Source organism: Octopus bimaculoides, chromosome 2 (genome assembly GCF_046866305.1).
Source record: "Octopus bimaculoides isolate indiv1 chromosome 2, ASM4686630v1, whole genome shotgun sequence".
Classification (NCBI taxonomy): domain Eukaryota; kingdom Metazoa; phylum Mollusca; class Cephalopoda; order Octopoda; family Octopodidae; genus Octopus; species Octopus bimaculoides.
Window position 1 is genome coordinate 187,323,065 of NC_142929.1, and position 14,621 is coordinate 187,337,685.

General features: G+C 38.2%; 1 protein-coding gene across 4 annotated transcripts in view; it reads right to left on the reverse strand.

Moving 5' to 3' along the window:
- LOC106875380 (acetyl-CoA acetyltransferase A, mitochondrial) overlaps positions 1-14,621 on the reverse strand; it is a 75,150-nt gene that overhangs the window by 41,463 nt on the left and 19,066 nt on the right. For 2 of the 4 annotated variants that reach the window (XM_052965780.2, XM_014923483.3), the window contains exon 2: positions 160-213. In XM_052965780.2, the coding sequence (XP_052821740.1) occupies positions 160-213 (54 nt within the window). Of the gene's footprint in view, positions 1-159; positions 214-13,000; positions 13,028-13,657; positions 14,493-14,621 lie in introns of those variants that run through there. The other 2 variants (XM_089348190.1, XM_089348189.1) reach the window with 2 other exon arrangements.

The following is a 14,621-nucleotide window of genomic DNA, read 5'->3' on the forward strand; positions in this document are numbered from 1 at the left end:
ATTTCACAGTTTTTGAAAATTTCCAGTCGGGATGAAAGCACTTATTTGAGCATAATGGATGTAATAAAAAGTATTTTCCCTCCTCCTGACTTCTTTCTTCTTCATTAATACACACACAGACACACACACATTATGTGAAAATTGAATGAAGTTACTTACATTAAGACCTGACACTTGAGAGAAGGTCCTGCGAAACACATTGAGCATCACTGGCTGAACATATAGAGAAAGAAAGAGAAGACTGTTAATATGACATTGTTATATGTGATACAATACCAAGTTTTAATGAATAAATGATGTAACTGTGTGTGTGTGTTTACATATATATTATTATTAACAACAACAATAACAATAACTGTTTTAAATTTTGGCACAGGGCCAGCAAGTTTTGGGGACAGGTTAAGTCATTTACACTGACTCCAGTGCTCAACTGGTACTTATTTTATCAACCCTGAATAGATGAAAGGCAAAGTCAACCTTGATGGAATTTGAACTCAGAACATTAGAGACCCACCTAAATGCCACTAAGTATTTTGTCTGATGTGCTACCGATAATAATAATAATTATTATAATCTTTTCTATTAAAGGCACAAGGCCTGAAATTTTAGGAGAGGAGGAAAGTCAATCACATTAACCCCAGTACTTGACTGGTATTTAATTTATCGACCTTGAAAGGGTGAAAGGCAAAGTCAACCTCAGCGGAATTTTAATGTAGAACGTACAGATGGGTGAAATCCCACTAAGCATTTTGCCAGACGTGCTAATGATTCTGCCATCTCACTGCCTTTAAAGTACTGTCACCCCCAATAATAAGAATGTAAAAGGATTAGTTAGTCTCTGTCACCTGTTGTTAGTCTCTAGCATAAACATAGTTTGTATACAGAACACAGCTGACTTGATAACTGATCAATAAAATTTATTAATCAATGTGTCAAATACAGTTTGTCCCATATCAAGATTAAACAGAAAATTTCCATAAAATGACAAGTGTTCTACAGCTCCGTTTTGAAAGTAACAAATGCTGTTTATAATGTGATAATCAAATCTATAAATAAAAGGGATGGAAGTGGTTGATGAGAACTAAAATTGTTTCAAAAAGCACATTGAATATATATTACATTACATACATCTGATGAGCTTTTTTGAAACAATTGTAGTACTCAATGATCTTGTCACTCCTTTTTATTTACAGATATATATCATGATCACTAAGCATCCATTTTCCAAGCTGGCATGGATTAGACAGTTTGGTTGGAAATGGTAAGCTGGAGAGTTGTACCCGACTCCAGTCTGATGTTGACTTGGTTTCTACAGCTGGATGCCCTTCTTAATGCCAACCACTCCAAGAGCATAATGGGGTACCTTTTATGTGTCACTGTCACAGGTGCTTTATGTGTCACTATCAAAGGTGTCTTTTACATGTCACCAGCACTGTCCACGACTATGATTTCACTTGGCCTGACGAGTCTTCTCAAGTAACGCAAACTGTAACAGGTCTCAATCATTTGTCATCGCTTCTGCATGACCCAACATCTGAATATTATTAATATATATATATACATACATACATACATATATATATATATAGCTTCCTGGTAATTAATCGATATTAATTAATATATGATTTTTTACCCTATTTTTTTATATATATATATATATATATAGATAGATAGACAGATAGATACACACACAAAGTAGAAAGAGAAGACAGTAAAATTGATATGGCTGAATGGGATAATACAATAATAAATTTTAATGTGATGTGGTTAAACTACTTTTAGAATGTCTACAGCATTGTTTTCTCCACACACAAAGTAGAAAGAGAAAACAGCAAAAATGTCATTGCTATATGTGATAATGTAATAATAGTAAGGTTAAATTTATGTGAAGTGAACGATCAGACATAAAGCTTATTGAAGTTATATAAACACAGATACTAAGCACTTGAAAGGTAACCACAAATATATTATGTAGGTTGGAACTAGCACGAGTTTACCAGTGTGCACGCATATTACATGTGTAGCACTCTTGAAGAATACATGTCACTGTATGTGATTTGATGCCATCGTTCCAGAAGCTCTTCTCTTCGGTTACTTCATCTCAGTATTCCCTCCTTTGCAACAATGTTTTGTCATCCAACTTTGCTGCCACTATTTTCCCCAAATCTCTAATCCCCCAGGCATGCTGGCATGGGTTGGACAGTTTGACTGGGGCTGGCCAGCTGCACCAGACCCCAGTCCGTTTTGGCATGGGTTCTATGGCTGGATACCCTTCCTAATGCCAACCACTCTACAGAGTGTAATGGGTGCTTTTATGTGCCACCGGCACAGGAGCCATTTGCATGACAACAGAATCTGCCACAACTGTGGTTTTAATTGGCTTGACGGGTCTTCTCAAACATGGCACAATGCCAAATGGACTCAGTCATTGCCTCCATGAGGCCCATCTAACTCTTCGAAACGCTTAGTGTAGAATGGTGGTAGCTGATGAAGGAAATGTTCTCTATGTGACCTGTGTTTTCTGTGCTCTGTTTATGTTCTGTTTTTCATTTTGTCCACATTTTTTGTGACGTCCTGTACCCAGATATGCATCTATATATACATGTGGATGCAGGTATGTACATACATGTACGTATATATGCATATACTCACATATTATTTGTATTATTATATATATATATATATATATATATATATATAAATTTATATATACACAAACACACATATTCATATAATGCACACTTACACACACATATAGGAAGACATGAGTGTGCATAAATTGTATACTCATACAAACAAATATGGCATGCAATTCAGAAGTCAACAGAAATGACAAATAAAATAAAGAACAGAGAAATGTGAGTGACGTAATTCCTAGAAATACATTAGAGGTGGTGGGTGATCTCATCAATCCCTTTTATTTACAGATATATATGTTATAGGTGATAGATGTGGTGATTATTGAGCTGAATATGATATTGGTGGTGGTAGATGAGACTATTGGACTACTTGGGTGATAGGTAGCTGTTCATGGTGGTGTGGATGTCAGGTGAGTATTGGACTATAATGAAGGTGTTCAGTAACAGGTGAAAGGTCTATGTATGTCAACTGTATAATAGTGGTTATGATCGTGGGAAACAGATGAATATTGAACATCATCATCGTTTAACGTCTGCTTTCCATGCTAGCATGGGTTGGATGATTTGACTGAGGACTGGTGAAACCGGATGGCTACACCAGGCTCCAATCTGATTTGGCAGAGTTTCTACAGCTGGATGCCCTTCCTAATGCCAACCACTCTGAGAGTGTAGTGGGTGTTTTACGTGCCACCCGCACAAAGGCCAGTCAGAGGGTACTGGCAACGGCCATGCTCAAATGGTGTATTTTATGTGCCACCCGCACAAGAGACAATCCAGGGGCACTGGCAACAAATAGATATGAATTAGCAGTAATCATCATCATCATCATTTAATGTCTGTTGTCCATGCTGGCAAGCTGGAGGGCCGCACCAGACTCCAATCTAATTTGGCATGGTTTCTACGTTGGATGCTTCAAAACCTCATCCCATGTCTTCCTGGAACTTTTCTAGTTTTGGTAGTGATTCAACTATAAGAGCAAGGTCATCAGCATAGAGGAGCTCCCAGGTGCAGCCTGTCTTAAGTTCTTCTGTTATTGTCTGGGGGACTATGATGAACAAGAAGGGGGATGAGGACCAATCCTTGGTGAACCCCTACTTGTACCCTGAATTCTTTGCTGTGCTCATTGCCAACCCTCACCTTACTGGTAGCATCTCCGTACATGGCTTGGTCAGCTCTCACCAACCACTTGCCTATCCCTAGTTTCCACATTGACCACCTGGTAAGGGATTGGTGGACCCTGTCAAAGGCTTTCTCCAAGTCAATAAAAGCCAAGTACAGAGGTTTATCTTTGGCTATGTATTTCTCCTGCAGCTGCCTTATCAGAAATATAGCATCAGTCGTGCTTCTCCCTGGCACAAAACCAAACTGCATCTCATCTAGACTAACTCTCTCCCTAATTAGTTGGGCAATGATTCTCTCTGTAACTTTCACCACCTGATCCAATAATTTGATACCCTTGTAATTATTTCTATCTAAGGCATCACCTTTACCTTTGTAGTAGTTGACTATGGTACCACTACACCAGTCATTGGGTATGACTCCTTCATGAACTACCTGATTTACAATATGGGTGACTAAACCATAACCCACACCACCAGATATCTTAAGCATCTCAGCGGTGATTCCTGATGGGCCGGGGGCTTTCCCTGTCTTCATATTCTTAATTGCTTTATCTACCAAGATACTGTGGATTCGGGTAGCTGGTTCTCCTCCTCCTCCTATTCATTCTCCTTTTTCAGCAGTCTTTCATAATGGCATTTCAAAGCTTCTTTCTTTGCAGAATCATTAAATACAAGTGCACTATCATCCATGAAGACACATTTCTCTCCTATGACATAACAATTTTCTCTCACACACTGTCTTGCAATTCAAAACACTTCAGTTCTTTGGTCCTCACACTGCTGAACATAGGCAAATTTCTTTTTTTCTGCTTCTCCCTTGGTTAGATATACCTGTCTCCTAGCTCCCCTTCTGACTATCTGATACAGTTCCCTGCTACCCCCACTCTTCCAGGCCTATTTCTTTTCTCTAATGGCCCTGTCTACAGCATTGTTCCAGCACCATGTTACACTAGGTCTGGATGGGATTTTGCACCAATGCAGATTTGGTCTGTGGCACTCAGCAGGAATTCCCAGTTGCCCTCTATGTCACAATTCTCTAGATCCTCCTCCCTCTCATCAAATTTCTCAGTTAGGATGTCCCCAAATCTGCATTACAGAACTCCAGTAGCCTTGTTCCCTCTTCGTTTCAGGAACCAATTCTATGGCCCCTATGGAAGATACCAGGCTGCTGTCTGACATGCCCATACAAATCCTCAGCCATGAAGACAAGATCATAGTCACTCATCTTTGAGGTAGCCTGCAGAAGACTATCATAAAAGTGGTCCTTCTGTTCATTTGGTAGGCCCGCTTCTGGGGCATAGGCAGATATAATTGTTGCAATGCTATTCTGCAGGACTAGCCTAAGCTTAAGCACTTTATTGTACACTCTGACTACCTCTATGACCTTATCCACCCATTTCTCTGCAAGAAGTATGCCCACACCACGTACCTTGTCACTGTCACCTTCCCAGAAGATTTTATACTTATGTGCCTTGCCTGTGAGGAACCTGGCTGATGCAACATACATCAACTCTTGGATGCAACACATATCAACACACCTCTGTTCAAGCATCTCAACAATCTTGCCTTCATTCAAGCATTGGAGAGATAAATATAAGTTTCAAATTTTGGTATAGAGCCAGCAATTCTGGGGGAGGGGTTAAGTTGACCTTGGTGGAATTTGAACTCAAAACATAAACATGGATGAAATGCTGTAAAATATGACTAAGTTGCTAGAACAACTACATTGTTAGAAATAAGAACTAAACAGTTCTTATGCTGTTGTTTAAAGCACATAATTGTATACATGTGTACTAACAGGAACTGTAATCGCCCAAAAATACTGGTCGTGAATTCCCTATACTGATTGGTCAGTTTCAGGTATTGATCAATATAGGGAATTCTTGACCAGTGTTTTTGGGTGATTACAGTCCCTGTCAGTACATATGTATACAATTAGCCTGGCATGCTAACAATTCTGCTAACATTAATGTAGAGATCATCATCATCATCGTTTAACGTCCGCTTTCCATGCTAGCATGGGTTGGACGACTTGACTGAGGACTGGTAAAACCGGATGGCAACACCAGGCTCCAATCTAAATTTGGCAGAGTTTCTACCAAATAAATATTAGAAACATTAGTGGATTGTTGGACCATGCAAAGTAGTGGTGGCAATTGTTGGACTATACATAGTCTTGGACTGTGGTTGATGTTGGCTGTTGGACTGTGCACTGAAGTACAGTGACCTCTATTTGCAAACCCATGCAATTGCACTCACTATTTCTTGTGCACTAAATAATACAAAATGTGAGTTTGTTATCACATTTCTCCATTACTGACACCCACACCCATATGGTGGCACCAACCATCCACTCTCCCTTCACCTACATTAACATACAAGTTTGCCGTTGCCTGACTGGCCTTCGTAGGATTTTCGAACGAGATCGTTGCCAGTGCCCCTGGACTGGCTCTTGTGTGGGTGGCACATAAAATACACCATTTTGAGCGAGGCCGTTGCCAGTACAGTGTGACTGGCCTTTGTGCGGGTGACACGTAAAAGCACCCACTACACTCTTGGAGTGGTTGGCGTTAGGAAGGGTATCCAGCTGTAGAAACTCTGCCAAATCAGATTGGAGCCTGGTGTTGCCATCCGGTTTCACCAGTCCTCAGTCAAATCGTCCAACCCATGCTAGCATGGAAAGCAGACGTTAAACGATGATGATGATGATGACTGCTCATTACATTTCTCATTTGAAAATGAACTTCTCATATGAAGGGCCAGGTGTGAGACATTAGATTTCTGGTCTGATAGTCTGAGAGAAAAATCCATAAAATGCATGCATAGTGAGACTTAATTTCTATATCCTTAGAATCAAATACATACATATATGTGTATGTGTGTATAATTATCACTAAATATGTCTAGGGTGTTAGGACACCTACATTGCTAGAAATAAGAGCTTAAAAGCTCTAATGCTGTAGATAAAGCACATAATTGTATACATATGTACTGACAGGGAATGTAATCACCCAAAAACACTGGTCAAGAATTCCCTATATTGATCAATCAGTTCTGGCTAATTCTGTAGCCTCATCGATACCTGAAACTGACCAATCAGTATAGGGAATTCCTGACCAGTGTTTTTGGGCGATTACAGTTCCTGTTAGTACACATGTGTACAATTATGTGCTTTAAACAACAGCATAAGAACAGTTTAGCTCTTATTTCTAGCAATGTAGTTGTTCTAGCACCTTAGTCATATTTAGTGACAATTATAGTTTTCCTTTTGGGTAACACATTGCACACGTGTCTATATATTTATATATACTGTTCAAACATATATATTATTTGAACTTGAAAGTAAATATTGTAAAGATTGTATCACTGTAACAACAGCAGTAACAACAACAATGATGGCAGGGTGGGGTGGGACAATAACAATATAACAGTAGCAGCTAACAGTAGTAACAAATGAATCGATGGTAAGTCTTTAGACTTTATCCAGGTGTGATGATTTAGTTAGATTAGAAAACTAAGATATGTTCAACCTTTCACCATTGATACAAATACCCATTTACCTGTCCACTTGGCAGTCAAATAATGTCCACTTATCAATGAAACTAGAAACTAGCCGGTTCCTTTATAGCCTACATGTATATACTTGTCACCACTCCAAATTATGTTGGCTGTATTGTCTAAAAATAATTTAACTGATTCCTTGTTTATTTTTTTGAATTTTAAGGAAACTTCAGTAACCGCTTGACCTGCAAGAAATAGCAACCAAATTTCTTCAAATTATACACTTCCATCTAAGAAAAGAACACATTAAATAATATAGTCCAGAGGTCACCATTCATAGGAACAAGATAAGATAGTCACAATTGGATTGCTTTTGATCAAAAGTTTACTCATTGACAGTTGATTTGGGATTATACAACAATTGTGAACAGGAATAATCTCTGTTGCTTGTAGTTTTTTTAATTCGCTACATTTTTATGTCCTGTGCTGAGTAGGAAAATACTTAAAAGTGACTTTCATTGTCCTCGTTTTGCTAAGAGATGATTGTTACAAGTGACAATCAGGTTAGCTTATGACATCATCATATTTAATTGCCATAAATCTTATCAAATTCAGAGTAAAAAACTTGTAGACATAAGTAATTTTTTCCATTATTAAGCATGTTTGGAACTGAATAAAATGTCCTCATATAAAAATATGAAGGGAGGTTTTAATCTAAATATGAATATTTAAAAAGATTCCATATTTCGAGAATTTGAGGTGATGGTCACAGGTAGGTTGGTATGAAAATGATAAAAGAAAGGACACATTGGCATTGAATAATAATATAGACCTAGATACACAATGTCTGAAAATTAGATGGGATGGTCACGATTGGAATACTTTTGGTTATAGGTGTGCTTGATCAAGGCTTGCCTGAACCTAAACACCGATAAGTTGGGTAATGTAGCTGTAGATATGCTATGTCAAAAAAAAAACCCCAAAAAACCCAAAAAGGATGCACTATTGGAATGATTTTTTAATATGGGAGTTAGCTAAACCAGGATTGACCTGGAGCCAAACAACAGCCACATGAAGGCTGAACTTCCTAATTTTCTCCCTCCTTTAGAATAAAAAAATAAATTTTACAAGTGAGGAATTGGTCCAATGCATCACATTGCAGTTGTTCAGCATGGTTTTGGATTCATATTCTACTGGATTCCAGTTTGACTATCATTGGTAAAATACCAGTATTATCACAAAATTGACTCTACACTAGTCTTAAAGTATTTCTAGTAGTAGTGCTGGATTAAATATGTCAAAGCAGTGAACCTCAAACTTATTCTGTTGTGGTACTCTTATGTAATTTTGCAAAACTTACAAAACGCATACCTATATTTTAAAGACAACTCCCACTGTCCTGGTTTTAATAGACATTAAATGAAACAAAAATTGTCTCAATAACAACTGGTTTTTATTTGGTCAGTCCTGAAATTAATAAAAGGCAAAGATACCTAAGTTAGATTTGAACTTGAAAGTGAGTCTTAAATGTAAATACTCTATTACACATGCACACAATACTCCATTGTTTCAGCTTAACCCATTACCTCCCATAACTCTATTAACTGGAATTTTTTATGAAACTTTGATTTCTAGCATAAAACAGCCTTAGAAACACACTGGAATGATCAAAATAACATTTTAAATAGAAATAAGCGAGATATTGGGTGAAAAATTAGCAAACCTCATTTGAATATCAGAGAAATATACCTAGTAGATATAGCAAAAAGGTTAGATATGTGTAAATATTGACAGATAATTAAGAAATTTGTAATTTTTAAGTGATCTCATATGAGATCACTGGTAGGTAATGGGTTAAACAGTTTAATATGGGTGGGAGGGAAGTCATAGAGTGAGAATATGTTAAACAAAATCTTAATTCTTCCATCCTCTGTTTTAAATCACAGACATTTTTCTATTAAACACTTGCAATAACATTACAATCCTAGCACCACTTCCCACCAACAACATTAATCTATAATCCAGGTTAAACATTAACAATGATAATATCAGCGAACCATTCTGCTTTAATAAACTCCTGTGGGAGCTTCAAATTTCAACCTTGTTTCCTGTGTTGAATAACTAATCCCTCGGCAATTGTTCAGATTCCTCTGAGTAAGTTTACAAACTTCCAAACCTATGTCACATAACTGTCCAGGAAATACTAGGAACAAGTAAAATAGAGATTTCTTACATAGGCAGAAGAAGTTTACTACACAAAAATATGGTTCTGGATTCAGTCCCATAATATGACACCTTTGCGAAAGTGTCTTCTATCATGGCCTCACATCGAATTGTAAATTACTTTTATTCCCTTACTTCTTTCAGTCATTTAACAGCAGCCATGCTGGAGCACCGCCGTAAAGGGTTTTTAGTTGAAGAAATCAACCCCTGAACTTATCTCTTGTAAGCTTAGTACTTATTCCATCAGTCTATTTTGCTGAACTGCTAAGTTACAGGGATGTAAACATACCAACATCAGTTGTCAAGTGATAGTAGGGGGACAAACACAAGATCACACACACATAAATATAAACGGGATGTTAGGGTTCATGGAGGAAATGTTTGGTGAGATGAGGTTCTAGAGAAGACTCACCCACATCAGCAAAACCGACTGCTAGAAGTGTTGTGTCCCACCTGCACATAACAATAAACATTTTACACACCCTACCCCAAGAAACCGAACTACATCTCCTCTTCATACATTATGACTGTCTCCCTCTCCCATTCGCTGCCCTCACTGCATAGCTATTTTCCTCCACCCCATCTTTATACCCAGGTTTTTGCCAGTCACTGCAATTCCCACTCCCTTCTCATGCCTTCTCGGCAATACCTGACTGCATATATTATGACCTCCGTACCTTGAGGGCATGCCCTGACAATTGCCACCACTTATCTCTCTCTTCCTTACCCTACCATCACATCCATGCTCTGATCCTTATTACTTGTGAGTATACCCTGGTACTTCACTATCTCTCTCCTGCTCTTTCTTACACTTTTGCTGTTTCCCCCCACCTCTCTCTCTCTCTTTCCTTTGCTCTTCCTTCTAGCTGGGTAGCCATGTATCTCCTCTACAGCAGCACACCTATATCTGCCCTCATTCTCGATCACTCTCTCTCCTCTTACTTTTCCCTCTGACTAGGTAACCAAGTATCTCCTATACATCAGCACACCTGTTTATCCTCTTTCTTGTACCTTTCCTCCCCTCTCTCACCAGGTACCCATGTACTTCCTCTACAGCAAGACATCTGTTTCTGCCAATCTGTTCCTCTGACATACTCTAACCTTTCATCATCTGACACAAGATCCCCTCCTCCAATGCCCTTACCCCTCTCAAAATTCCTTGTCTTCCAAGTAATTGGTAACCCTGCCAGTGCTGGTGCCTTGTAAAAAGCATCCAGTCCACACTGTAAAGTGGTTGGCATTTGGAAAGGCATCCAGCTGTAAAAATCATGCCAAAACTAACCTTGCCTGTGCTAGTGCCACATAAAAAGCACTGAGTCCACTCAGGAAGGGCATTCATCCGTAAAAACCCTGCCAAAACAGACACAGTAGCCTGGGGTAGTCTTCTACCTGGCTGGCTCCTGTCAACCATTCTATCCATGCATGCATGGAAGATGGACATTAAATGATGATGATGATATGATGGGCTCCTTTCAGTTTATGTCTACTAAATCCACTTACAATGCTTTGGCTGGCCTGAGGCTATAATAGAAGACACTGCTAAATTCATTGTCTTTTTACCCTTTGGTTACCATATTTCTGTTATTATCTTTATCGTTATTAAACTGGTGTCTGGGACATAAAACTTTACATCAAAATTTCATTTGTGTTACTTAACTGAAACCATTAAATTTGTGTCACAGAACCATGGGCAGTTTCAGGTGGGTTGATATCAAAGGAGTTAAGAAACTAATTAGCTCTTCCACAATGTAATTGCTTCAGTTTCAACACAGTCTTAATTAGGTCACTCACTAGAGAAGTACAACTTCAAAATAAATATATATCACCAACATTTTGACATTCGTTTTTTTCCAATGCTAGCATGGGTTAGATGATACTTATTGAGGCAGATTTCTGATGACTGGATGCTCATCCTATCACCAAACCCCACTTATTTTTCATTCTACATCATCACATGTTCACTGAACTATGGGATATTTATTCACTGGAGAAAGCAAAAAATGTTGGGTTTTTGTACAGTCCCTGTCTACCAATTACATTCACAAGACTTGGTCACACTGAGGCTACATAGTAGGAAGTAGTAAGTAGACTCTAATGGAAACTTGTAACCAATGGCACAACTGTTTAGAAAATGAGACAAAATAAGGTCAGGTATTTGGAGGTAAGGGTATATTTGTCTAGGGCCGTAACAATACTATCAAACCTCTTAGAGACAGAAGAGATAAAATGACCAAATAATTACAATTGTACTAAACTAGGATTCCATCAGTTTGTGAGATAGCATCTATGTAATCAGAGCAATTCATCCATCAGTTCAAAATCTCAATAAACTACCAAGCTAACTAGATTTAAAACAGAGACCAAGGCAAATAGGTAGAGGAACTTCTAAGTAATCTCTCAAATTAATTCAATGTACCAGCTAAATCTCCTTCAGTAAATATTTATGAAATAACTTGCACCACTGACTTTAGCAGTTAAACTTACTCACAAAATTCTTCTTTGAAATATAACTAGCCTAGATGACACTGACAGAGCATGTCTGCATCCACTTGATTTACTAAAAGTAGCAGCTAAATTCCTTTGAATAGACACTTATCAATCTTAAAAATAAGAACCATATGAGCCAAGGAGGAAGTTTCTGAGTACATTACTTAGACAATGGAACAATCAAATCTTTAGCAACTAAAATTTTAGCATCTTGCACATCATTGCTTTCATATCAATGTTTATTTTCTTATGTTACACATCAGTTGGGCAGGTCAGTCACCCTGCATATTACTAGACAGCCCCTCATCAGTGAGGTTCAACATCCTGTGAGAGAACGACACCACTTCCTACCATTGCTAACATGCATTGTTTATGTGAGCATATAACAAAAAAGTGACGGAATCTTCATGTGGTTACATAATCTGTTAGAAGTAACAATCAAATCCCCTTGAATCATACCTTAATGTCATAAAAAAAAACAAAAAAACACACACACACAGAAGATAATGTAATTTTAGGTAAACTATATCTGAATAAACAATGTTGTGAGTCATGAATGGAGGACCTTTGATCAGGTCTATATCAAATAGGAATAGAGCTAGGGCTAACCCTTTAGCATTCAGATCAGTCTATCAAATGTAATACTTATTGTTTTGAATTAATCATATATTATCATGAAGTTTAGAGATTTCGATGATGTGATGGTATATTTTTAGAATGACATTGATGGGTAGGTGTGAAAGGCCAGGTCTGGTTGGTTTGAACATAAATCAGGTAGAATATTTTGGCTAGATATGACCAGTTTAAATGCTAAAGGGTGAAACAACAACCACCATCACCAACTTATTACATGACTAAACTATCTTTAAAATGGACACTACATATATCTTAAACTCTAAATCAATAAAGGTGAATTGAATGCTGGTCAAATGTTGAAACCCCACTCATTAAAAAACCCCAGATATTACATGTCTAAACATATGAAGTAGAGGTGACTAAATATAAACAACAACAACAACAAATACTCACACTCTCTGTCATAGTTCAAAGTTCATACATACATCATCATCATCATCATCGTTTAACGCCCGCTTTCCATGCTGGTATGGGTTGGACGATTTGACTGAGGACTGGCAAGCCAGAAGGCTGCACCAGGCTCCAATCTGATCTGGCAGTGTTTCTACAGCTGGATGCCCTTCCTAACGCCAACCACTCCGAGAGTGTAGTCGGTGCCTTTACATGCCACCGGCACGAGGGCCAGTCACACGGTACTGGCAACGGCCACGCTCAAAAGGTGTTTTTTACGTGCCACCTGCACAGGAGCCAGTCCAGCGGCACTGACAACGACCTCGCTCGAATGATTTTCTAACGTGTCACCAGCACAAGTGCTAGAAGGCAATGCTGGTAATGGTTAAGCTCTAATGGTGCTATTTACGGGCCACTAGCACGGAAGCCAGACAGCTGCTCTGGCAATGAACACGCTCGACAGTGCTGTTAGTGTTCCACTGGCACGGTGACCAGTCATCAAGTATTTCAATATATCATATATACAGAGTGTGAGAGGTATCCAAGGACATAATTGGTAATTTACTAAAACAACTGTAATCTAACAAAAACCAAATGCATTTTAATAAAAATCTGCACACATGTTCTCGATAAGCTTTCTAAGATTTTCTATAAATTCACCTTCAGCTTTGATGATTTTTAGTGTAAGAGTAGAATCTTCGACATGCTTGCACAAAATGGTCTTTATTCATTTTGGACATCACCTGGACAATGGTGACCTTCAGTGTAGCTGTGGTACTGGAGGTTGTCAATTAGTCTCCCTTTCAACCACATTGCGAACGTAGAAGTTATTGAGATTTAAATCAGGCAAGTTTGGAGACCACAAATTTAGTATTACGTTTGTAAAGATTGTCCGACTCCTATTTTTGGGTTATATAGGCTTTGTAAGAAGGTGCTGTCGTATTGAAACACATATGGCCTTTCCTTGCTTACTTCATCTATCCAGGGATTAACAACTGTCTTCAGTACCTCAATGTATCCATCAGCATGAATTCTAAAACCTTGTGGAAAGATGTGAGGTGACGTGACCTTCATTAATCACCATTCCTAAAATCATCACAGTTGCTGGTAACTTAGTGTGAATCACTGTGGGGACATCAGAAGGATCTGCACACAACCATCTGTCTGATAGTTTACTCCGACACCTAAAATTCTCTCGTGGTGGCCCTCAAATGATTCAAGATCATCATTATAATGTTTTGAACCAGTTAGATGAATCGTGGTGTCCTTATAGTGTCTGAACATTCAGCATTATTTTTCCTCTTTGATAGAGTGGAAATACTCCCACTACAAGCTTCCATGTCTATCCAAAATTTGGGTATAAAAAAAAATCTTTTGTAACATTTAGAAAGTTGGCAATTTCTGTATCACTGCTGGTATTGCTGATGTGTCCTATTCATACAACAATTGCATGTCTCTTCATCTCATGAATTAGCATTTTATCTGACATGGGGATCTGAAAGAAATAAAACTTTTTAGTTAATGTTTACAAGTACACCAGCACGAAAAAAATCGACCTTTTTTTATCATTTTTTGAAATATTTTCAGTGGATTCCTATGTTTTCGATGACGGAGATTCTTAATA